General features: G+C 72.1%; 1 protein-coding gene across 1 annotated transcript; it reads left to right on the plus strand.

The window, feature by feature from the left end:
- Nucleotides 1-1337: 1337 nt before the first annotated feature.
- On the plus strand, nucleotides 1338-21580 carry CAMSAP3 (calmodulin regulated spectrin associated protein family member 3; the record flags this gene model as incomplete). Its single annotated transcript, XM_062600921.1, is given in 17 exon segments — nucleotides 1338-1485; nucleotides 7949-8214; nucleotides 9532-9669; nucleotides 9771-9807; nucleotides 10106-10203; nucleotides 11463-11510; nucleotides 13209-13263; nucleotides 13266-13346; nucleotides 14822-14961; nucleotides 15603-15696; nucleotides 16317-16356; nucleotides 16501-16577; nucleotides 17258-17333; nucleotides 18426-18688; nucleotides 18691-18736; nucleotides 18795-19767; nucleotides 21411-21580. Coding segments are annotated over 17 exon segments (2750 nt in total), but the record flags the coding sequence as incomplete, so codon positions are not given.
- Nucleotides 21581-21804: the final 224 nt, after the last annotated feature.

Consider the following 21804-nt stretch of genomic DNA (forward strand, 5'->3'; position numbering starts at 1 on the left):
TCCCCAGAGCTCCCAGTAACCTCCAGTCTTCCCAGCTCCCCCAGTCTCCTCAAAGCCTCCAGTCTCCCCCAGCCTCCTCAGTTCCTCCAGTGCTCCCAGTCTCCCAGTCCTCCCCAGTTCTCCCAGTATCCCTAGTCCTCCTCAGGCCCCCCAGTCCTCCCCAGCACCCCCAGTTCCCCCAGTATCCCTAGTCCTCCCCAGGCTTCCCAGTACCCCCAGTACTCCCAGTCCCCCTAGTCCTCTCCAAGCTCCTCAGTGCCTCCAGTGCTCCCAGGCCTCCCAGTATCCCTAGTCCTTCCCAAGCTCCCCAGGACCTCCAGTGCTTTCAACCTCCCCAGTATTCCCAGTCCTCCCCAACACCCCCAGTGCTCCCAGCACCCCCAGTGCCCCCAGGCTCCCCAGTCCTCAGCATACCCAGTGCTCCCAGTATTCCCAGTCCTCCCCAGCACCCCCAGTGCCCCCAGGCTCCCAGTCTCCCCAGCACCCCCAGTGCTCCCAGACCACCCAGTATTCCCAGTCCTCCCCAACACCCCCAGTGCCCCCAGGCTCCCAGTCTCCCCAGTACCCCCAGACTGCCCAATATTCCCAGTCCTTCCCAGCACCTCCAGTGCTCCCAGGCTCCCCAGTCCTCCCCAGCACCCCCAGTGCTCCCAGTCTGCCAAGTACTCCCAATCCTCCCCAGCACCCCCAGTGCCCCCAGGCTCCCAGTCTCCCCAGTCCTCCCCAGCACCCTCAGTGCTCCCAGTATCCCCAGTGCTCCTCAGGCTCCCAGTCTCCCCAGTACCCCCAGTGCTCCCAGTCCGCCCAGTATTCCCAGTCCTCCCCAGCACCCCCAGTCCTCTCAGTCTGCCCAGTCTTCCCTGTACCCCCAGTGCTCCCAGTCCGCCCAGTATTCCCAGTCCTCCCCAGCACCCCCAGTGCTCCCAGTATCCCCAGTGCTCCCCAGTGCCCGCCCGCACCAGCTCGCTGGCGGCGCCGCGGCCGAGCCAGGCCGAGCCGGGCCGAGCCGAGCCGGGCCGAGGGGGCGGGGCGCACCTGCGGTCACGTGCCGGCGCGGCCCCGCCCCCTCCCCCCGCCCCGCCCCGCCCCGCACCTGGCGCCGCGCGATGCGCTCGCCCGGGGCCGCGCCCGCCGCGCGCCGCTGAGCCGCGCCGGACCCCGCCGAGCCCCCCCGAACCCGCCCGAGCCCCCTCCGAGCGCCGCCGAACCCGCCCGAGCGCCGCCGAACCCACCCGAGCGCCGCCGAACCCGCCCGAGCGCTCCCGAACCCGCCCGAGCGCCGCCGCCGAACCGGGCCCGGCCCCGCCGGCCGGTGCCGCCGCCGCCCGCCGCCGGCGATGGTGGCGGCGCCGCCCGCCGCCGCCGCGGCCATGCGCCGGGGCTTCCTGGTGCCCGAGATCCGCCCGCTGGACCAGTACGACGGGGCGCGGGCGCGGAGCGCCGCCAGCCTCGCCTGGGCCATCGCCACCGGCTACGGCGGCGCGGGTAGGCCGCGGGCACCGGCACCGGGCGGGGGGCGGCACCGGCGGGGGCGGCGGCCGAGCGCGTGCCCGGTACCGGGGGGTACCGGGGGCTACCGGGGGCGGGGGGGGGGGGCCGGTACCGGGTGCTCCCGTGCACCGGGGGTGGGGGGTGCCCGGTACCGGGTGCTCCCGGGGGCGCCCGGTACCAGGTGCTCCCGTGCACCGTGTGCGGAGGGGGTGCCCGGTACCGGGTGCTCCCGTACACCTTGGAGGGGGGGGGATGCCCGGTACCGGGTGCTCCCGTGCACCGGGAGGGAGGGGGCGCCCGGTACCGGGTGCTACCGGAGGGTGGGGGGTGCCCGGTACCGGGTGCTCCCGTGCACCGGGAGGGGGAAGGTGTCCGGTACCGGGTGCCACCGGAGGGAGGGGGAAGGTGTCCGGTACCGGGTGCCACCGGAGGGAGGGGGGTGCCCGGTACCAGGTGCTCCTGTGCACCGGGAGGGGGGGGGGTGCCCGGTACCGGCTGCTACCGGAGGGAGGGGCTGCCCGGTACCGGGTGCTCCTGTGCACCGGGAGGGGGAAGGTGCCCGGTACCGGCTGCTACTGGAGGGAGGGGGTGCCCGGTACCCGGTGCTCCCGTGCACCGGGAGGGGGGGGGTGCCCGGTACCGGGTGCCACCGGAGGGAGGGGGGTGCCCGGTACCGGGTGCCACCGGAGGGAGGGGGTGCCCGGTACCGGGTGCTCCTGTGCACCGGGAGGGGGGGGGGTGCCCGGTACCGGGTGCTCCCGTTCACCGGGGGGGGGGAGGCGGTACCGGGGCGCGGCGCACCGGAGGCGGCCGGGAGGAGGCTCCCGGGGCGGGCGCGGTGCTGAGCCGGGCGGGGAGGGATGGGGGGGGGGAGGCGGTTAAGGGGGGAGCCCGGTGGACCGGGTCGGACCGGACCGGGTCGGGCCGGGCGCTGCAGGTGGCGGGGGGGCGGGGAGCAGTGCGGTACCGGGGCTGCAGCAGGTGGGTGCGGGGCCGCGGCGGAAGCTGCACCGGGCCCGGAGCCGTGTCTGTCTCGGAGCGGGGGGGGGGGGGGGGGGGGGGGAGGGGGTTGTACCGGCACCGGGGGTCGCGCCCCCCCCCCCGGGTGCGTGTTGGGGGGGGGGGGCACCGTAGCGGTCCCGGGAGCCGCAGCGGCTCTTGCACTGACGACGGGGCTTTTGTTGCAGCCCGGCGCGGCGGGAGGGGGGTGGGGGGGTGGTGTGTGACGTCGGCGGTGACGTCACGGGGCGTTCACCCCCCCTCCCTCCGCGAGGTGTCACCCATGCGCCCCCCCCCCCTCCTCCAAGGGGATCCCCATGCTCCCCCCTCCCCCCCCCCAGATATCAAGGAGGGGGTGGTTCCCCCCCCTTCGGTATCTGGGGCGAGGGGGGTCCCTATGGGGTGCCCCCCCACCCCAGGGTGTTTCTGGGGGGCGGGTCCCCATGTGGCCCCCTCCCTGGGGGAGAGGGATCCCTGTGTCACCCCCCCCCCACACACACACATACACCCCATGGGGGGGGATCCCCCTGTGTCCCCCACCCTGGGGTGCCAGGAGAGACCCATGTCCCCCCACCCCAGGGTGTCGGGGGGGGGGGAGGAGGGGTCTCCCCATGCACCCCCCAGTGGTATCTGGGGGGAGGAGGGTCCCATTTTTTACCCAGGAGGGGGCAGTGCCACAGCCCCCCACCCCCTTCCTGGCAGTGTCAAGCCTGTCCCCTGCCCCCCCCCCCCCCTTGGCCAAAGTCTGCCCCCCCCCGCGCCCCTCCCCCGCACACACAGCGCCCTTTGGACCTGGCATGGCCGGGGCTGGCACCCACTGCGGGGGGGGGGGGAGACGGGGTAAGGCACCCAGGTGTCTGGGCCTGCCAGACCTCGCTGTGGGGGGTGGGGGGTGTAAACCTCCCCCCCCACACACTATGGGGCTGGAGGGGGTCTGCCAGCACCCACTGGGTACGGGATGGGTGCTGGGGGGCTGGGGCCTGCCCCCATGGGGTGTGGGATGGGTGCTGAGCGCTGTCACGTGTCCTCCTGGGAGCAGGATGGGTGCTGGGGGGCTGAGACCTGTCCTGTGGGGTGACCACGGGTGCTGGGGGGACATGCAAGTCTTGCGGTAACGTGGTCATAGGTGCTGGGTGGGTGCTGCTGGCCATGCCGTGATGGTGGTAGTGTGTCCACGGGTGCTGGGTGGGTGCTGCTGGCCATGCTGTGGTGGTGTTAGCATGTCCATGGGTGCTGGGTGGGTGCTGCTGGCCATGCCAGAGTGGTGTTAGTGTGTCCATGGGTGCTGGGTGGGTGCTGCTGGCCATGCCAGAGTGGTGTTAGCGTGTCCATGGGTGCTGGGTGGGTGCTGCTGGCCATGCTGTGGTGGTGTTAGCATGTCCATGGGTGCTGGGTGGGTGCTGCTGGCCATGCTGTGGTGGTGTTAGCATGTCCATGGGTGCTGGGTGGGTGCTGCTGGCCATACCACGGTGGTGGTAGCATGTCCATGGGTGCTGGGTGGGTGCTGCTGGCCATACTGTGGTGGTGTTAGCATGTCCATGGGTGCTGGGTGGGTGCTGCTGGCCATGCTGTGGTGGTGTTAGCGTGTCCGTGGGTGCTGCTGGCCATGCCGCGGTGGTGGTAGCATGTCCATGGGTGCTGGGTGGGTGCTGCCGGCCGTTCCGGCACGGTGCTAACGTGGCCACGGGTGCCGGGTGGGTATTTCTGGCTGCGCCGGGGGTGGGGTGGGGGGTGGTAGCGTGTCCGTGGGTGCTGTTGGCCGTGCTGGGTCCCGTTGGGCGCCCCAGGCAGAGGCGGGGGCGCGTTCCCACGCCGGGTGGGGCAGGTGCAGGCACCCGCCCGGGGGCCGTGGGCTGGGTGCCAGGGGGCTGCTGGCAGGCCTGACTCAGCCGTGGCCCCACCTGCCTGTGGAGGGGGTGGGGGCCCTCCTCAGCCGGGAATGTGCCCCCCACCCCAGCCACCGTCTCGGGGGGGGGGGGGGGGCTGGGAGGGAGCCCCGGGTGTCTAGGTTCCCCTCCCACCCACTTCTCTCCGTGGCCAAGGCAGGTCGTGGTGGGGTCTGTGGTAGGTTCGTGGTTGCAGTGGGCCCCATGGATGTGGGTGATCTCTACAGCCAAGGGTCCGTGGTGGGATCTGTAGTCGTGGTCATGGGTCCGTGGTCAGATCTGTGGCCGTGGGTTCTCGGTGGGGCCGTGGTTGAGGACGGTTCTGCGGTCGGCCCACGGTTGCAGTGGGGCCCTGGCCTTGGGTCCGTGACGGGTCTGTGGAATGTCACCACACCACGGCTCCGTGGTTGGATCCACGGTGGTGGCCGTGGGTTCTCAGTGGGGCCTTGGTCTGTGGCTTTAGTGGGGCCATTGAAAGGGGGTTCTCCCCACAGCCATGGGTCCATGGCTGTGCTGGTCTGTGGTTGGCCCATAGCTGCAGTGGGGCTGCAGCTGTGGGGGGTGGTCTCCACAGCCATGGGTCAGTGGCTGGATCTGTGGCCGTGGGTTCACAGTGGGGACACGGCTGTGATGGGGCCGTTGCAGATGGGTTTCCCCGTGGGGTCGAAGCTGTGGTGGGTTCTGTGGTCAGCCCACGGTTGCAGTGGGGCCATGACCGTTGGCCCACGGTAGGTCTGTGGCAAGTCTCCACAGCCTTGGGTCCATGGCTGGACCTGCGGTCGTGGCTGTGGGTCTGTGGCTGGATGTGGGGCCTTGGCTGTGGGTCTGTGGCTCTGGTGGGGCCGTTGCAGGAGGTTCCTCCTCTGGTTGTGGGTCGGTGGCTTTAGTGGCTCTGTGTCCGTGGACAGGTTCGTGGCGATAGCAGATCTCTGGTCTCAGCTATGGGTTCTTTGTGGGTCTGTGGTGGGTCTGTGGCCACGATTCCACATGTGGGTTCATGGCACTGGCAGATCTGTGATCTGCGCCACGGGTCTCTGGTGGATCCCACCATGACCACAGACCCACAGCCATGAGCCTGTGGGTGTTTGTCCGTGGCCAGGGAGTCCACATGTGGGTTTACGGCAATGACAGGCTTGTGTCTCCAGTCCATGGTGGGTCTGTGGCCTGTGGTGGGTCTTTGGCTATGGGTCCATGGATGGCCTTGTGGCAATGATGGGTCCGTGGCTAGATCTGTGGTGGGTTCACGGCCACGGTGGGACCATGGTGATAGGTATGTGGATGGATTGGGGGCAATGAAAGGTCTGTAGCCATGGCTCTGGGTCTGGGACCCGGTCCGTGGCTGTGGGTCCCGGAGCGGGTTAAACGCAACGGTGAATCCACACTGATGGGCCCATGGCGGGCCGTGGGTCTGAGTTGAGTCAAAGGCTGGAGGTTCAAGGCAACGGTGAGTTTTTGGCCACGGGCCCTTAGCCCTGACCGTTACGTCCGTTGCAGGTCATGGCCGTGGATCTGCAGCGAGCCCTATGGGTGGCTGTGGGGCCCACGGGGGTTTGGGGCAACGAGAGGGTTGTGGCTGTGGCCGTGGGTCCTTGGTGGATCTGTGACTCTGGTCATGGGTCTGTGGCAGGTCTGTGGCTCTGGTTACAGGTCAACGATGAGTCTCTGCCCATCGTTATGGGTCTGCGGTGGGTTCACGGGTGGATTCGAGGCGTGGCCGTGGGTCTGTGGTAGATCTGTGGCTACATGTCTACAGAGGAGGTCAAGGTAACCACGGCTCCGTGGTACTTGGCCCGTGTCACTGCATCTGTGGTGAGTCCACGGGTGGGTTCAAGGCGACGAGGGAGCTGGGGCGCTAGCGGCTTAGCTGGATCCGTGGTAGGTCCGTGGACGGCTTCGAGGTAACCGTGGGTCTGGCCACGGTTGTGGGGCCGTGGCTGTGGGTCTGCAGCGGGTCCGTGCGTGAACCCAGGACAATGTGGGGTCTGTGATTCTGCATCCTTGACCCTGCCCGTGGGGTCTGCGGTAGGTCTACGACGGCAGCCGTGGATCTGACCACGGGGTTCGAGGCAACGAGAGGGCCGTGGCCGTGGGTCCGTGCTGGGTCCACGGACGGGCTCGAGGCGACGAGGAGCGTGGGGCTGCGGCCGTGGCCGTGGGTCCGTGCTGGGTCCACGGATGGGCTCGAGGCGACGAGGAGCGTGGGGCTGCGGCCGTGGCCGTGGGTCCGTGCTGGGTCCACGGACGGGCTCGAGGCGACGAGGAGCGTGGGGCTGCGGCCGTGGGTCTCTGATGGGTCCGTGCTGGGTCCACGGACGGGCTCGAGGCGACGAGGAGCGTGGGGCTGCGGCCGTGGGTCTCTGGTGGGTCCGTGCTGGGTCCACGGACGGGCTCGAGGCGACGAGGAGCGTGGGGCTGCGGCCGTGGGTCTCTGGTGGGTCCGTGCTGGGTCCACGGATGGGCTCGAGGCGACGAGGAGCGTGGGGCTGCGGCCGTGGCCGTGGGTCCGTGCTGGGTCCACGGATGGGCTCGAGGCGACGAGGAGCGTGGGGCTGCGGCCGTGGGTCTCTGGTGGGTCCGTGCTGGGTCCACAGGTGGGCTCGAGGCGACGAGGAGCGTGGGGCTGCGGCCGTGGGTCTCTGGTGGGTCCGTGCTGGGTCCACGGATGGGCTCGAGGCGACGAGGAGCGTGGGGCTGCGGCCGTGGCCGTGGGTCCGTGCTGGGTCCACGGATGGGCTCGAGGCGACGAGGAGCGTGGGGCTGCGGCCGTGGGTCTCTGATGGGTCCGTGCTGGGTCCACGGACGGGCTCGAGGCGACGAGGAGCGTGGGGCTGCGGCCGTGGGTCTCTGGTGGGTCCGTGCTGGGTCCACGGGTGGGCTCGAGGCGACGAGGAGCGTGGGGCTGCGGCCGTGGGTCTCTGGTGGGTCCGTGCTGGGTCCACGGATGGGCTCGAGGCGACGAGGAGCGTGGGGCTGCGGCCGTGGGTCTCTGGTGGGTCCGTGCTGGGTCCACGGACGGGCTCGAGGCGACGAGGAGCGTGGGGCTGCGGCCGTGGGTCTCTGGTGGGTCCGTGCTGGGTCCACGGATGGGCTCGAGGCGACGAGGAGCGTGGGGCTGCGGCCGTGGGTCTCTGGTGGGTCCGTGCTGGGTCCACGGATGGGCTCGAGGCGACGAGGAGCGTGGGGCTGCGGCCGTGGCCGTGGGTCCGTGCTGGGTCCACGGATGGGCTCGAGGCGACGAGGAGCGTGGGGCTGCGGCCGTGGGTCTCTGGTGGGTCCGTGCTGGGTCCACGGACGGGCTCGAGGCGACGAGGAGCGTGGGGCTGCGGCCGTGGGTCTCTGGTGGGTCCGTGCTGGGTCCACGGACGGGCTCGAGGCGACGAGGAGCGTGGGGCTGCGGCCGTGGGTCTCTGGTGGGTCCGTGCTGGGTCCACGGATGGGCTCGAGGCGACGAGGAGCGTGGGTGCTGCTCCGCGGGTGGGTCCGAGACCTCGGTGGCCCTGCGACCGTGTCCCCCCCCACCCCACCCCACCCCACCCCACCCACCCCCATCTCCCCCTTTTCCGCCCCGGCAGGCAACGTGCCCGAGGAGCTCCGCGACCCCTTCTACACGGACCAGTACGAGCAGGAGCACATCAAGCCGCCCGTCACCCGGCTCCTGGTGGCCTCCGACATCTACTGCCGGGCCTGGCGTCACGCGCTGGGGCCCCCCGAGCCCCCCGGCGCCGCCCCCGCCGACAACGGGGCCCTGCTGGCGCTGCTGGCCCGCCGCGGCGTGCCCCCCACCTTCCAGGACGCCCCCGTGCGCGAGGCCGACCTCCAGCACAAGCCCATCAAGATGGTGGGGAGCGCTGGTGGCGGTGTGGGGGGGGGGGGGGGGCACTGGGCGGGAAGGTGGGGAGTACTGGGCAGGGACCAGGAGGACACTGGGGCAGGAGCGCTGGGGGCACTGGGCAGGCGGTGGGGGTGCACTGGGAGCACTGGGCAGGGAGTCGGGGAGAACTTAGGATGCTGGTGAAGGAGTTGAGGGGGTACTGGGAGCACTGGGCAAGGACAGAGGAGGCTACTGGGAGCACATGACAGGCAGTGGAGGGGGAGCAATGCAGGGCACTGGGGAGGGTATTGGGGAGGTACTGGGAGCACTGGGCAGGGAGTCGGGGAGAACTTAGGATGCTGGTGAAGGAGCTGGGGGGGTACTGGGAGCACTGGGCAGGGATAGAGGAGGCTACTGGGAGCACGTGGCAGGCAGTGGAGGGGGGGGAGCAGTGCAGGGCACTGGGGAGGGTATTGGGGGTGCACTGGGAGCACTGGGCAGGGAGTCGGGGAGAACTTAGGATGCTGGTGAAGGAGTTGAGGGGGTACTGGGAGCACTGGGCAAGGATAGAGGAGGCTACTGGGGCCACTGGGAGCATGTGGCAGGCAGTGGAGAGGGGAAGCAATGCGGGGCACTGGGGAGGGTATTGGGGAGGTACTGGGAGCACTGGGCAGGGAGTTAGGGGACCCTCAGGGTGCAGCTGAGGGAGTCGGGGGGGTACTGGGAGCACTGGGAGCACCCTGTCTGCGTGCCAGTCCTGGCTAAGCTCGTTAGAGCTGCCGGTGCCGCTAATCAGCTTGGGGGGATCTCGTTAATCCTGCCCGTGCCGGGGGGGGGGGATGCAAGGGGGGGGGCATGTGCCAGGGTTGTGCCCGCTTTGGGGGTCCCCCGGTTGGGTCCTTCATGGGGGGGAGGGTCCCCCAGTTGTGCCCACTTCGGGGGCCCCCCAGTTTTGCTCTCCACAAGGGGGGGGTCCCCTAGTTGTGCCCACTTTGGGGCCCCCCCAGTTGCCCTCTCCACGAGGGGGGGGGACACCCCAGTTGTGCCCACTTTGGGGCCCCCCCAGTTTTGCTCTCCACAAAGGGGGAGGGGGGACACCCCAGTTGTGCCCACTTTGGGTGCCCCCCACCTCCATGACGGCAGAGGAGGGTGGTGGTGGTGGTGGGGGTCCCGTCCCCCCCCCCACCAACTCGTGCCCCCTTTTCCACGCTCCCCCTGCCCACCCCAGCTCTGCCCCTCGCCTCGAGGCGGGCAGGGGGCCCCCCGCAGTGGGGTGATGGTGGTGGTGGGTGGGGGGGAGCACCCTTGGGTGCCCCCCACCCACCGTTTTCCCTCGCCCCGCAGGGCGCCCACCTGGCCCTCATCGACTCGCTCATGGTGGCCTTCGTGGCCGAGGCCACGCGGGCGCTGGGCACCCCGCCGGGCGCTGGGCACCCCGCCGCCGCCGCCTGGGAGCCCAAGATCCTCGGCTGGGTGGACACGGTAAGCGCCCGGCGTGGGGGGGGAGGGGGGCACCCCCGAAAGGCGCCGTGCACCCACCCACGCGTGCACCCACCCACCCACGCACCCACCCGTGTCACCAGGTGAACCGCAAGCTGCAGGAGAGCGCCGAGCGCGCGGGGGGCCCCGCCGGACGGACCCCCCCCACCCGCTGCCGCCGCCGCCACCGCCGTCGCCTGCGGGCATAAGGTGGGCACCGGGGACACCCCCCCCCCCCCACCCGTGACACCCCCACCCGGGTGACACCCACCCCACCCCACCCAACGCCACCCCAGAGCCTGCTGCTTGGCGGGGGCCTTTTCCCCTTCTCGTCTACTCCGCTTCCCGCGCTCTGCTCCCAACGTGGGGTGTTGGGGGGGGGGGGAAATGGGCCCCCCCCCACCCCACCCACACCCACGGCCCCCCACGCACCCACCCACCCACCCACGCGCCCACCCGCCCGCCGCGGCTCTGACGCCTCTTCTCTGTCTCGCTCCGCTTCAGTGTCCCACCAGGTGGTACTGGAAGCTGGTTCCTGTAAGTGGGTGCTTTTCTTTACCCCCCCCCCACCCATCCTGCACCCCGATACCCGCTTGTGCCCCCCCCCCCGCGGCCTCCGCACCCCCCCCACCCACCCACCCGCCGCCTCCGTGGCGCCCGCTGCACCGCAGCAACCCGCGCGGGGGTGGCGCCAGGATGCTGGGGGCTGCTCCTTCTTCTCCCCCCCCCCAAAAAATAAATAGCCTAGGAACCCCCCCCTCCAAAAAAAAATAAATAGCCTAGGGACCCCCCTCCAAAAAAAAGGGGGGGGGGAATTGCCCTTGATTCTAAACCCCTCCCCCCCAAAAAAAAGTGGGCAAGGGGGTTTAATTGCCTGGTTTAATTGCCCTTGAGGACCCCCCCCCCAAAATGTGGGCGGGGGGCAAATTGCTTGGGACCCCCCCAAAGAAAAAAAAATGTGGGCAAGGAGGGGGGGGCAAAGAAAGAGGAGAACGGAGAGGCTGTGGCCTTAACCGGGCCTCCAAAATGGGGGGGGCTTCAACCTCCAGTAGCTGCCCCCCCCCAAATTTAGCCTGAGGGGGGGCTATAAGGTGTCCAAAGGATGTAGTGGTGGGGGGGGGGTCCTGCCCATACTGGGGGGGGGAACAGCACCCAGCATCCGTCGCCTGCACCCGTTTCCGTCTCTTTAACTGCTGCGTCGGGGGTGGGGGGGGGTGTGTGGCTAGGGCGGGGGGGGGGTTTGCATCTTTTTTTTTGGGGGGGGGCACAGTGCATGGTTGGCATGGGGGGGGCACGTCTTTGCTTGCGGAGACTAACCAGCGAGTGACCCCCCCCTCGCCCCCCCACTTCGGAAAAGGGTCCGTACCGGGGTGGGGGCAGGAGCAGGGTGCTCCCCCCTTCCCCCCCCCCCCGCCCACCAACCCGCTGCCAAATCCCAACGCTTTAGCTCCCCCCCCCAAAAAAAATAATATTGGGGGTGGGGGGAGCACTGGAGAGACAGACCCCCCCCAAAAAAAGGGGGGGGGATTTTTTTACACCCCACCACCCCCCCCCCGCACCCAACTTTGCTCCGGTGCATGTTGGGGGGGGGAAATTGGGGGGGGGGGCGAGCGCTGTGCCAGGCTGGGGGGGGGCTGGGGCTGGGGTGGGGAAGGGGGTGCCGTGCCTGCATGTGCCGCCCCCCTCCCCAATTGACGGGCTCTCTCTCTCCCTTGCTGTGCCCCCCCCCACCCCAATTCCTCCCCCCTCCCCACAAACCCAACCCGTCGCCCCCCCCCTCGCCCCCCCCCCCCCAGCACGCCATCGCCTTTTGTTTGAAGGAATCGGGGAATAAACCTCCGGTGGTAACGTATCGCCCGTGACCCCCCCCCCCCCCCCGAAAAAAATCACCCATCCGTGTCCCCCCCCCCACCCCACCCATCCATCCCCTCCTTGGGGTGTGCGTGTGTTTGGGGGGGGGGGCACCGCGCCTGGCACCCCCTGCACCCTGCTGCCTCCTGCAACGCTGCCCCCGCCTGGCACCCTGTTTTTTTTTTTTTGGGGGGGGGGGGGGGCACCTTCTGCACCCCCCCACCCAGCATCGCACCCTGCTCCTGTGGTTTTTTTTGGGGAGGGGAGGGGGGCATTGGTGCCCCCAGTGTGTACTGGGAGGGATGGGCACCCTTATGGGTGCTTTGGTCGGGGGGGGGGCACCCATGTGCCTGCCCCCTTTCCCCCCCCCCCAAACCACCTCACCCTGATCTGTGCTGGGGGGGCACCCATGTGCCCCATGTCTGTGGGGAGGGGGCACCGTGTGCCCCCCTGGTCTGCGCTGGGGGGCACGCATGTGCCCCATGTAATTGGGGAGGGGGCACCCATGCCCCCCCAGTCTGTGTTGGGGGGCACGCATGTGCCCTATGTCTGTGGGGAGGGGACACCCGTGTGCCCCCCCGGTCTGTGCTGGGGGGGGCACCCATGTGCCCCATGTAATTGGGGAGTGGGCACCCACGTGCCCCCCGGTCTGTGGGGAGGGGGCACCCATGTGCCCCATGTGTGTGGGGAGGGGGCACCCGTGTGCCCCCCCGGTCTGTGTTGGGGGGGGCACCCATATGCCCCCTGGTCTGTGGGGAGGGGGCACCCATGTGCCCCCCCGGTCTGTGGGGAGGGGGCACCCACGTGCCCCATGTGCGTGGGGAGGGGGGCACCCGTGTGCCCCCCCGGTCTGTGTTGGGGGGGGCACCCATGTGCCCCCTGGTCTGTGGGGAGGGGGCACCCACATGCCCCATGTGCGTGGGGAGGGGGCACCCGTGTGCCCCCCTGGTCTGTGCTGGGGGGGCACCTATGTGCCCCCCCGGTCTGTGGGGAGGGGGCACCCACATGCCCCATGTGCGTGGGGAGGGGGCACCCGTGTGCCCCCCCGGTCTGTGTTGGGGGGGGCACCCATGTGCCCCCTGGTCTGTGGGGAGGGGGCACCCATGTGCCCCCCTGGTCTGTGCTGGGGGGGGCACCTATGTGCCCCCCCGGTCTGTGGGGAGGGGACACCCACGTGCCCCATGTGTGTGGGGAGGGGGCACCCGTGACCCCCCCTGTCCACCAGGGTGGCACTGGCCCCCACCTCCCTTATATACCAGGCCTAGGGGCACCTTCTCCCCCCAATTTTGCAGTGGGGGGGGGGGAGCAAGCCCACATTTGGCACCGGGGGGAGGGGGCAGGGGGGGCACCCATGCCCCCCCCCAACCTGGGCACCCCACTGCTCCCCCCTCCCCATTTTCCAGCCGCTGGAGGAGGGGGGGGGCGTTGCAGGAGCGTCCGTCTGTCCGTATGCCCCCCCTCCACCCGGAGCTGCATGCCCCCCCCCTTCCCCAGCACCCTGGGGTCCCGCTCGGTGGGGTATATTTTTTTGGGGGGGGGGGCGGGTTGAGCATGCGGGGGGGCTGCCCCCCCCCCCATATTGCATGCAGCCTGCTGTGGGGGCGGGTTTGGGGGTGGCACCCTGCACCCGGCGCTGGGTGTTTACCCCCCACCCCACAATTTTTGGGTGCTCCCCCCCCCCCCGCCCCCAGATCCGGTACCGCAAGGACAAGGTGCCCCCCAAGCAGACGCCCTGTTTCCCCCCCGTGGGGCCATGAAGGACCTGGCCAGCGGGGGGGCCATCGCCGCCACCATCCACTACTACTGCCCCGACGCCCTGCGGCTCGAGGGTGAGGGGGGGTGTGGGGCTGGGGGGGGGGGTCTGGGTACGGTGTGGGGCTGGGGGGGGTCTGAGGTGATGGAGGGGTCTGGTGTGGTGTGGGGCTGGGAGGGGGATGTGGGGCTGGGGATCTGGGTATGATGTGGGGCTGGGGGGGGGGTCTGAGGTGATGGGGGGGTCTGGTGTGGTGTGGGGCTGGGAGGGAGATGTGGGGCTGGGGGGGGTCTGAGGTGATGGGGGGGTCTGGTATGGTGTGGGGCTGGGAGGGAGATGTGGGGCTGGGTGTCTGGGTATGATGTGGGTCTGGGGGGGTCTGAGGCGATGGGGGGGTCTGGTGTGGTGTGGGGCTGGGAGGGAGATGTGGGGCTGGGGATCTGGGTATGATGTGGGGCTGGGGGGGGTCTGAGGTGATGGGGGGGTCTGGTGTGGTGTGGGGCTGGGAGGGAGATGTGGGGCTGGGGATCTGGGTATGATGTGGGGCTGGGGGGGGGGGGTCTGAGGCGATGGGGGGGTCTGGTGTGGTGTGGGGCTGGGAGGGAGATGTGGGGCTGGGGGGGGTCTGAGGCGATGGGGGGGTCTGGTATGGTGTGGGGCTGGGAGGGAGATGTGGGGCTGGGGGGGGTCTGAGGCGATGGGGGGGTCTGGTATGGTGTGGGGCTGGGAGGGAGATGTGGGGCTGGGGGGAGTCTGAGGCGATGGGGGGGTCTGGTATGGTGTGGGGCTGGGAGGGAGATGTGGGGCTGGAGGGGATCTGATGTGATGAGGGGTGGGGGGGGGTCTGGGTGTGGTGTGGGGCTGGGAGGGGGATGTGGGGCTGGGGGGGCTGGGTGCGATGTGGGGCTGGGGGGGTCTGGTATGGTGTGGGGCTGGGGGGGGGAGAGGCGGGTCTGGGGCGGAGTTGGGGGGCGGGGCAGGTGTGGGTCTGGGGAAGGGGGCGCGGTGTGGGGCGGAGTTGGGGGGCGGACGTGGGGCGGGGCGGGGGGCGGGGCAGACGTGGGGCTGGGGAAGGGGGCGCGGTGGGGCGCGGGGCTGGGGGGGGGGCAGGGCAGCGGCCGGGGGCGGGGCCGTTGCTGAGGGCGGGGCCGTGGCTGGGGGCGGGGTTGGGGCGGGGCCGCACCTGGGGGGCGGGGCCGTGGCTGGGGCCCGGGGAGCGGGGGCGGGGCCGGGGGCGGGGTTGGGGAAGGGGGCGGGGCCGTGGCTGGGGCCCGGGGAGCGGGGCCGGGGCTGCGGCTGGGGGCGGGGCCGGGGGCGGGGTTGGGGCCAGGGGGCGGGGCCGTGGCTGGGGGCGGGGCCGGGGCCGTGGCTGGGGCCCGGGGAGCGGGGGCCGTGGCTGGGGCCCGGGGAGCGGAGCCAGAGCTGCGGCTGGGGGCGGGGCCGGGGCCGCGGCTGGGGGCGGGGCCGCGGCCGTGGGTGGCCGGGTGGGTGGCCGGGTGGGTGGGGGCCCCCGTGGGTGCTGACCCCCCCCCGCCCCCCCCGCCCCCCCAGACGTGTGCCTCAAGGAGACCATGTCGGTGGCCGAGAGCCTGCACAACCTGCAGCTCGTGCGCGACTTCTGCAGCCGCCACCTGGGCACGAGCTGCCCGCTGGCCCTCGAGGACCTGCTCTACATGCCGCCCGCCCTCAAGGTGCCCCCCCGCGGCCGGGGACGCGCGTGGGCGGCGGGACACGGGTGGGGGGGGGGAGCACGGAGGGCATCAGGGTGCGTGGGTGGGTATCAAGGCCGTGGAGGACACGGTGGGGTGGGGTAGGGGGGACCCACGGGGGACAGCAGTGTCACGGGGCACGGGGGGGGCAAGGGGGTGCGGGGATGTCGGGGACCCACGGGGGACGGCGGGGCCGTGGGGGGGCACAGGGGAGGCGTCGGGGACGTCGGGGACCCACAGGGGACAGCAGGGCCGTGGGGGGCACAGAGGGGGCAAGGGGGCGCAGGGACATTGGGGACCCACGGGGGACGGCGGGGGCTGTGAGGGGCACGGGGGGGGCGTCGGGGGCGTGGGGATGTCGGGGACCCACGGGGGACGGGGGGCCGTGGGGGGCTTGGGGGGGTCCCGTGCCCATGGGGATGTTGCGGGGCAGGCCGGGGGGGGGGTCCTGTGCCCCTAGGGATTTTTTGGGGGGGGGGGTCCCGTGCCCATGGGGATGTCATGGGGGGACTCGGGGGGGGGGTCCCGTTCCCGTAGGGGTGTTTTGGGGGGGGGTCCCGTGCCCGTGGGGTTTTTTTGGGGGGAGGGTCCCGTGCCCCATGGGTCGTTGCCCCCCCCCCCAGATCAACGTGGGGGTCTTCCTCGCCGAGCTCTTCCTCTGCTTCGAGGTGCTGCGACCGGCCTTCGTGCGCCCCAAGGACCTGGGGGGGCTGCAAGGTATCGCGGGGGGGGCACATGGGGGTCCCCAAGCCTCCTGGGGGGGGACCCCTGTGTTCCTGACTTGGGGGGCAGGGAGCTTTCTTTTTTTTGGGGGGGGTCTGTCGGTCTTGGCGGGGGGCAAGTGGGGGATTGGGGTGATGGGGGGGGTGCTTGGTTGGGGGGGGCGAGGAGGACCTGGGTGCTTTTGGGGGGGGTGAGACTAGGGGGACACTGGAGCACCCTGGCATATCGGGGGGGGGGACGCTGGCATGGGATGGGGGGGCACTGGGAGGGGGGATCTATGGGATCGAGGGGGAGGAGACTGGTATGTGGGGGGGGGGCCACTGGGGGTTCCTGGCATGGGGATGGGGGGGGCACTGGCATGTTGGGGGGGCACTGGGGGGGGTTCCCAATATGGGGACAGGGGGCCACTGGCATGGGGATGGGGGGGGCACTAGCATGTTGGGGGGGCACTGGGGGGGTCCCCAATATGGGGAGAGGGGGCCACTGGCATGGGGATGATGGGGGCACTGGGGGTCACTGGCATGTTGGGTGGGGAGAGCCCAGGATGGGGAGGGGCACTACCCCCCCGGTGGGTAGGGGGGCACCCACTCACCCCCCCCCCGCCTACCTTGCAGAGTCACCGGGTGCCAGCGACACCCTGACCCCCAACAGCAGGTGAGGGGCTGTGGGGGGGGGGAGCACCCACATGTGCTCTGAGCTGCGAGGGTCTCAGCTGCCCCCGCGCCCCATCGCTCGGTGGGGGGGGGGCGCAGGGTGCCCCCCTCACCCCCGTGTGTCCCCCCCCACCCCAAAACCCAGCAGCTCCCCTGTGTTCAGCTTGCGGCACCCGCTGCTGCCGGGGGGGCAGCCCCCCACGTCGCTGCGAGGAGTCCCGGGTGAGGCCATAGGGGGCACTGGGGACCTATAGGGGTTGGGGGGGCTATAGGGTGCACTGGGGACCTATAGGGGATGGGGGGGGCTGTAGGGGGCACTGGGGACCTGTAGGGTTGGGGGAGGCTGTAGGGGGCACTGGGGACTTATAGGGGATGGGGGGGCTATAGGGTGTACTGGGGACCTATAGGGGTTGGGAGGGGGCTGTAGGGTGCCCATGGCAAGCCCTGGGGGTGCACTGGCGGGTTGTGGGGTGCACTGGGAGGGCTATAGGGTGCCCTGGGAAGGGGCTGTGGGGGTTTTGGGGTGCATGAGGGGGGGCTGTGGGGATGCTGAGGTGTACTGGGAGAGCTTTGGGGGTGCACTGGGAGGGCTGTGGGATGCACTGGGGGGGGCAGTGGGGTTTTAGGGTGCCTGGAGGAGGAGCGGGGGGGTTGGGGAGCACTGGGGGGGCAGTGGGGTTTTAGGGTGCCCTGGGGGAGGAGCTGGGGGGGGTTGGGGTGCAGTAGGGGGGGCAGTGGGGCTTTAGGGTGCACTGGGGGGGGTTGGGGTGCCCATGGGGCTATGGAGGGGGCAGCTGGGGGGGAGCTGGGGGGGGTGGGGGGCTCTGGGGAGGGGGTGCAGTGGGGGAGTGGATCGAGGGGGGCGGACGTGACCCCCTGCCGCCCCCCCGCCGCCCCCCCAGGCACCCTGCACCCCTCGCCCTCCCTGTCGCACGTCGAGGGGGCTTTCGGCAAGGCCTGGAGCAAGAAGCCGCTGAGGTGAGGGTGGGTGGGGGGGCACCCTGGGGGGCTGGCGGGGTTGGGGGGGGGTGATGGGTGCTGTATGGGGCTGGGGGGGGGCTTGTGGAGTGCCTGGGTGCAATGGGGCAGCCGTGGGGAGGAGCGGGGTGCCAGGGCGCCATCGGGCAGGCGTGGGGGGCAGCGGGGGAAATGGGTGCTGTGGGGTTCTGGTGGGTCCCATGGGGGGCAAGCAGATGCAGTGGGTGCCACTGGGCCGGGGGGGCAGGTGGGTGCTGTGGGGACCAAGTAACTGCCTGGGTGTCATGGGGGGCAGGTGGGTGCCATGGGGGGGGGCAGGTGGGTGCCTGGATGCAATGGGGAAGGCAGATGGGTGCTCTCGGTGCTGTGGGGGCCTAGTGGGTGCCTGGACACCATGGGGGGCAGGTGGGTGCCATGGGGGGCAGGTAGGTGCAATGGGTGCTGGGGAGGGCAGGTGGGTGCTGTGGATGCCTGGATGCACTGGGGGGGCAGGTGGGTGCCTGGACACCATGGGGGGGCAGATGGGAGCTGTGGGGGGCAGTTAGGTGCAATGGGTGCTGTGGGGAGGGGGCAGATAGGTGCTGTGGGTTCCTGGATGCCAAGGGGGGGCAGGTGGAGCTGTGGGGGGCAGGTGGGTGCAATGGGCGCTGTGGGTGCCTGGATGCCATGTGGGGGGGCAGGTGGGTGCCTGGATGCAATGGTGGGTGGGGGGGCAGGTGGGTGCTGTGGGTGGCTAGATGCCATGGAGGGGGGTAGGTGGGATCCGTGGGGGGCGGGTGGGTGCAATGGGCACTGTGGGTGCCTGCACGCCATGGGGGGGGGCAGATGGGTGCCATGGAGGGCAGATGGGTGCAGTGGGTGCCTGGACACCATGGGGTGGGGGTGGAGTGGGGGGGCGGGTGGAGCCCTAGGGGTCTAGCGGAGCCTGGATGCCACAGAGGGGCCCATGGGTGCTATAGGGGGTGGGAGGGGGAGCCAATGGGTGCAACGGGCGCAGCGGGCGCCGCGAGGCGTGGGGTGGCCACGGCTGGGGGTGACCCCACGCAGCACCCCCACGCCACCCCACGCCCCCCCCCCCCCCCGGCCCCGCAGCCACCCGCTCTCGCAGGCCGTCTCCTTCAGCATCCCGTTCGGGCTCGACAGCGACGTCGACATCGTCATGGGCAACCCCGTGGGCGCCGGCTTGGCCCGCTCGGCCAGCACCGACAGCCTGGCGCCGGCCGCCCGCAGCCGCCGCCGGGGCCCCGCCGCGCCGCCGGTGCCGCCCGCCGCCGCCGCGCCGTCCTCCTCCTCCTCCTCGCCCGAGCTGCCCACCATCGAGGAAGCCCTGCAGATCATCCACAGCGCCGAGCGCCTCCTCCCGACGGCGCCCCGGACGCCTTCTACCTCCACTCGCCCGAGCCGCCGGCGCCCCGCGGCGCTGCCAAAACCCTCCCGCTGCTGCCGCCCGCCGCCCGCCAGGGCAGCCCCGAGGGCGCCGCCGGCGCCGAACCGCCCCGCCGTGAAGATGACCAGCTTCGCCGAGCTCAAGAAGAAGCAGCTGGAGGAAGCCGCCGGCGCGACGCCCGAACCGCGCGGCCCCAACCTCGGCGGCGGCGGCGGCGGCGGCCCGGCGCTCGCCTCCGAGATGAGCCAGCTCGGCGCCCGGCTGGAGGAGAAGCGGCGCGCCATCGAGGCGCAGAAGAAGCGCATCGAGGCCATCTTCGCCAAGCACCGCCAGCGCCTCGGCAAGAGCGCCTTCCTGCAGCTCAAGCGCCCCGAGTCCCGGCGCCTGGAGGAAGCCGCCGGGGAGGAGGAGGACGAGGAGGAGGAGGAGGAAGAGCAGCAGCGGCGGCAGGAGGAAGAGGAGGGCGGCGGCGGGAGGAAGCAGGTCACCTTCTCGCCGGAGGTGGCCGCGAGCGGCGGCCCGGCGGCGCCCGAGCTCGGCGGTTACGCCGAGGCCGTGGCCAAGCTCAACGCGGCGCTCGGCACCCTGCAGCTCGACGTGCAGCGCTTGAGCCGCCAGCAGCGGCAGCTGCTGCTGCAGGAGCGCCGACCCGCCGGCACCGGCACCGCCGGCACCGCCGGCACCGCCAGCACCGGCGGTCAAGCCTGGCACATCCCGGCGCCCGCCGTCACCCGCGCCGGCCCGCCCCGCGCCCCGGCCTCGCCGTCGCCCTCCCGCAAGGCGCCGCCCCGCTCGCCACAGCCCGCCCCGCGCAAGGCGCCCGCTGCCGCCGGCACCGGCTCCGGCACCGGCTCCGGCACCGGCGCCGCGCCGCCGCGCAGCCCCCGGCGCCCGGCCGAGCTGCGCCTGCCGCCCCTGACGCGGGTGCTGACGCCGCCCCACGACGTCGACACCCTGCCCCACCTGCGCAAGTTCTCGCCCAGCCAGGTGCCCGTCCAGACCCGCTCCTCCATCCACTTCTCCGACGGGGAGGAGGAAGGGGACGAAGAGGAGGAGGAGGAGGAAGGTGAGGACGGCGGCGGCGGCGGCGGCCTGGAGCGGGAGGCTCGCGCCCGACCCGCCGCCCGCCGCCTCCGCCTCCGGCGCCCGGGTCTCGGGCGACGGCACGAGCGACGCGTCCTCGCCGGGCGGCGAGCGCCGCGGCAGCCTCGCCGAGGGGCCGCCGGCCCGGGAGCGCGAGGGCGAGGGCGACTCGCTGGAGGCTTCGCCCACCGAGGGCGCCCGGCCCCGCGCCGCCCTCGGCTTCTTCTTCAAGGCGAGCTTGGGGGGGGGGAGGGCGTGTGGGGCGGCGGGGGGCTGGGGGGTGATGGGGGGGGGCCACGCGGCGTGGAGGGATGTGGGGCTGGGGGGCCGTGGGGAGACAAGGACGGGGGCTGTGGGGCTGGAGGACGGGGGGGGGGACACGTAGTGTTGAGGGATGTGGGGCTGGGGGGCCGTGGGGAGACAAGGATGGGGGCTGTGGGGCTGGGGGACGGGGGGGACACGTAGCGTTGAGGATGTGGGGCTGGGGGGCCGTGGGGAGACAAGGACGGGGGCTGTGGGGCTGGGGGACGTGGGGAGACAAGGACGGGGCTGTGGGGCGTGGAGGACGGGGGGGGGACACGTAGCGTTGAGGGATGTGGGGCTGGGGGGCCGTGGGGGGGGGCTGGGGGAGGCCCAGCGTTGAGGGATGTGGGGCTGGGGGGCCGTGGGGAGACAAGGACGGGGGCTGTGGGGCTGGAGGACGGGGGGGGACGCACAGCATTGAGGGATGTGGGGCTGGGGGGCCGTGGGGGGGGGGCTGGGGGAGGCCCAGCGTTGAGGGATGTGGGGCTGGGGGGCTGGGGGGGGGCTGGGGAGGCCCAGCGTTGAGGGATGTGGGGCTGGGGGGCTGGGGGGGGGCTGGGGAGGCCCAGCTTTGAGGGATGTGGGGCTGGGGGGCGTGGGGGGGGCTGGGGTTGGGGGATGTGCAGCATTGAGGGATGTGGGGCTGGGGGGCCATGGGGAGACAAGGCTGGGGGCTGTGGGGCTGGGGGACACACAGCGTTGAGGGATGTGGGGCTGGAGGGCCGTGTGGGGCTGGGGGCCGTGTGGGGCTGGGGGGCCATGTGGGGCTGGGGGCCGCATGGGGCCGGGGGCCGCGTGGGGCCGGGGGCCGCGTGGGGCCGGGGAGCCCTGTGGGGCTGGGGGGCCGTGTGGGCCGGGGGGGCCCTGTGGGGCTGGGGGCCGCGTGGGGCTGGGGGCCGCGTGGGGCCGGGGGGCCATGTGGGGCTGGGGGCCGCGTGGGGCTGGGGGCCGCGTGGGGCTGGGGGGCCATGTGGGGCTGGGGGCCGCGTGGGGCCGGGGGCCGTGGGGCTGAGGGCCGCGTGGGCTGGGAGCCGTGTGGGGCTGGGGGCCCTGTGGGGCCGGGGGCCCTGTGGGGCTGGGGGCCGCGTGGGGCTGGGGGGCCATGTGGGGCTGGGGGGCCGCGTGGGGCTGGGGGGCCGCGTGGGGCCGGGGGCCCTGTGGGGCTGAGGGCCTGGGGACAGAAGCGTGGGGGGAGGGGGAGGGGGAGGGGGGGGGGCGCCGCGGGCCACGGGGCCGCGCTGGGATGTGGGGCCGCGCTGGGATGTGGGGCCGCGCGGGGGTGACGGCGGGGCGCCGTGGGGCAGGCCGAGGAGAAGGGCGAGGCGGAGATGGCGCGCAGGCGGGCCGGCCTGCTCGAGCGGCAGCAGCGGCGCGGCGACGAGGCCCGCCGGCGGCGGCAGTGGCTCGAGGCCGAGCGCCAGAGGAGGCGGGAGGAGGAGGAGGAGGAGGAGGAGGAGGAGGAGGCCGAGGCCAGGTGAGGGCGCGGCGGGGCGGGGGGGGGGGGGGGGGGGGGGGGGGGGCCCTGAAACCGCCATCTGGGTGGGGAGGAGGGGCGGTGCTCAAAGAGGACCTGGTGTAATGAGGGAGCGCCTTGAAACCGCCGCTCTGGGGGTGCTTGCAGGGGGGCAGTGCAGGGAGAGGGCTCCTTGAAACCGCCACTCTGGGGTGCCTGCAGAGGGCTAGTGCAATGGGAGGGCT

Source organism: Rhea pennata, unplaced genomic scaffold (assembly GCF_028389875.1).
Source record: "Rhea pennata isolate bPtePen1 unplaced genomic scaffold, bPtePen1.pri scaffold_156, whole genome shotgun sequence".
Taxonomy (NCBI): domain Eukaryota; kingdom Metazoa; phylum Chordata; class Aves; order Rheiformes; family Rheidae; genus Rhea; species Rhea pennata.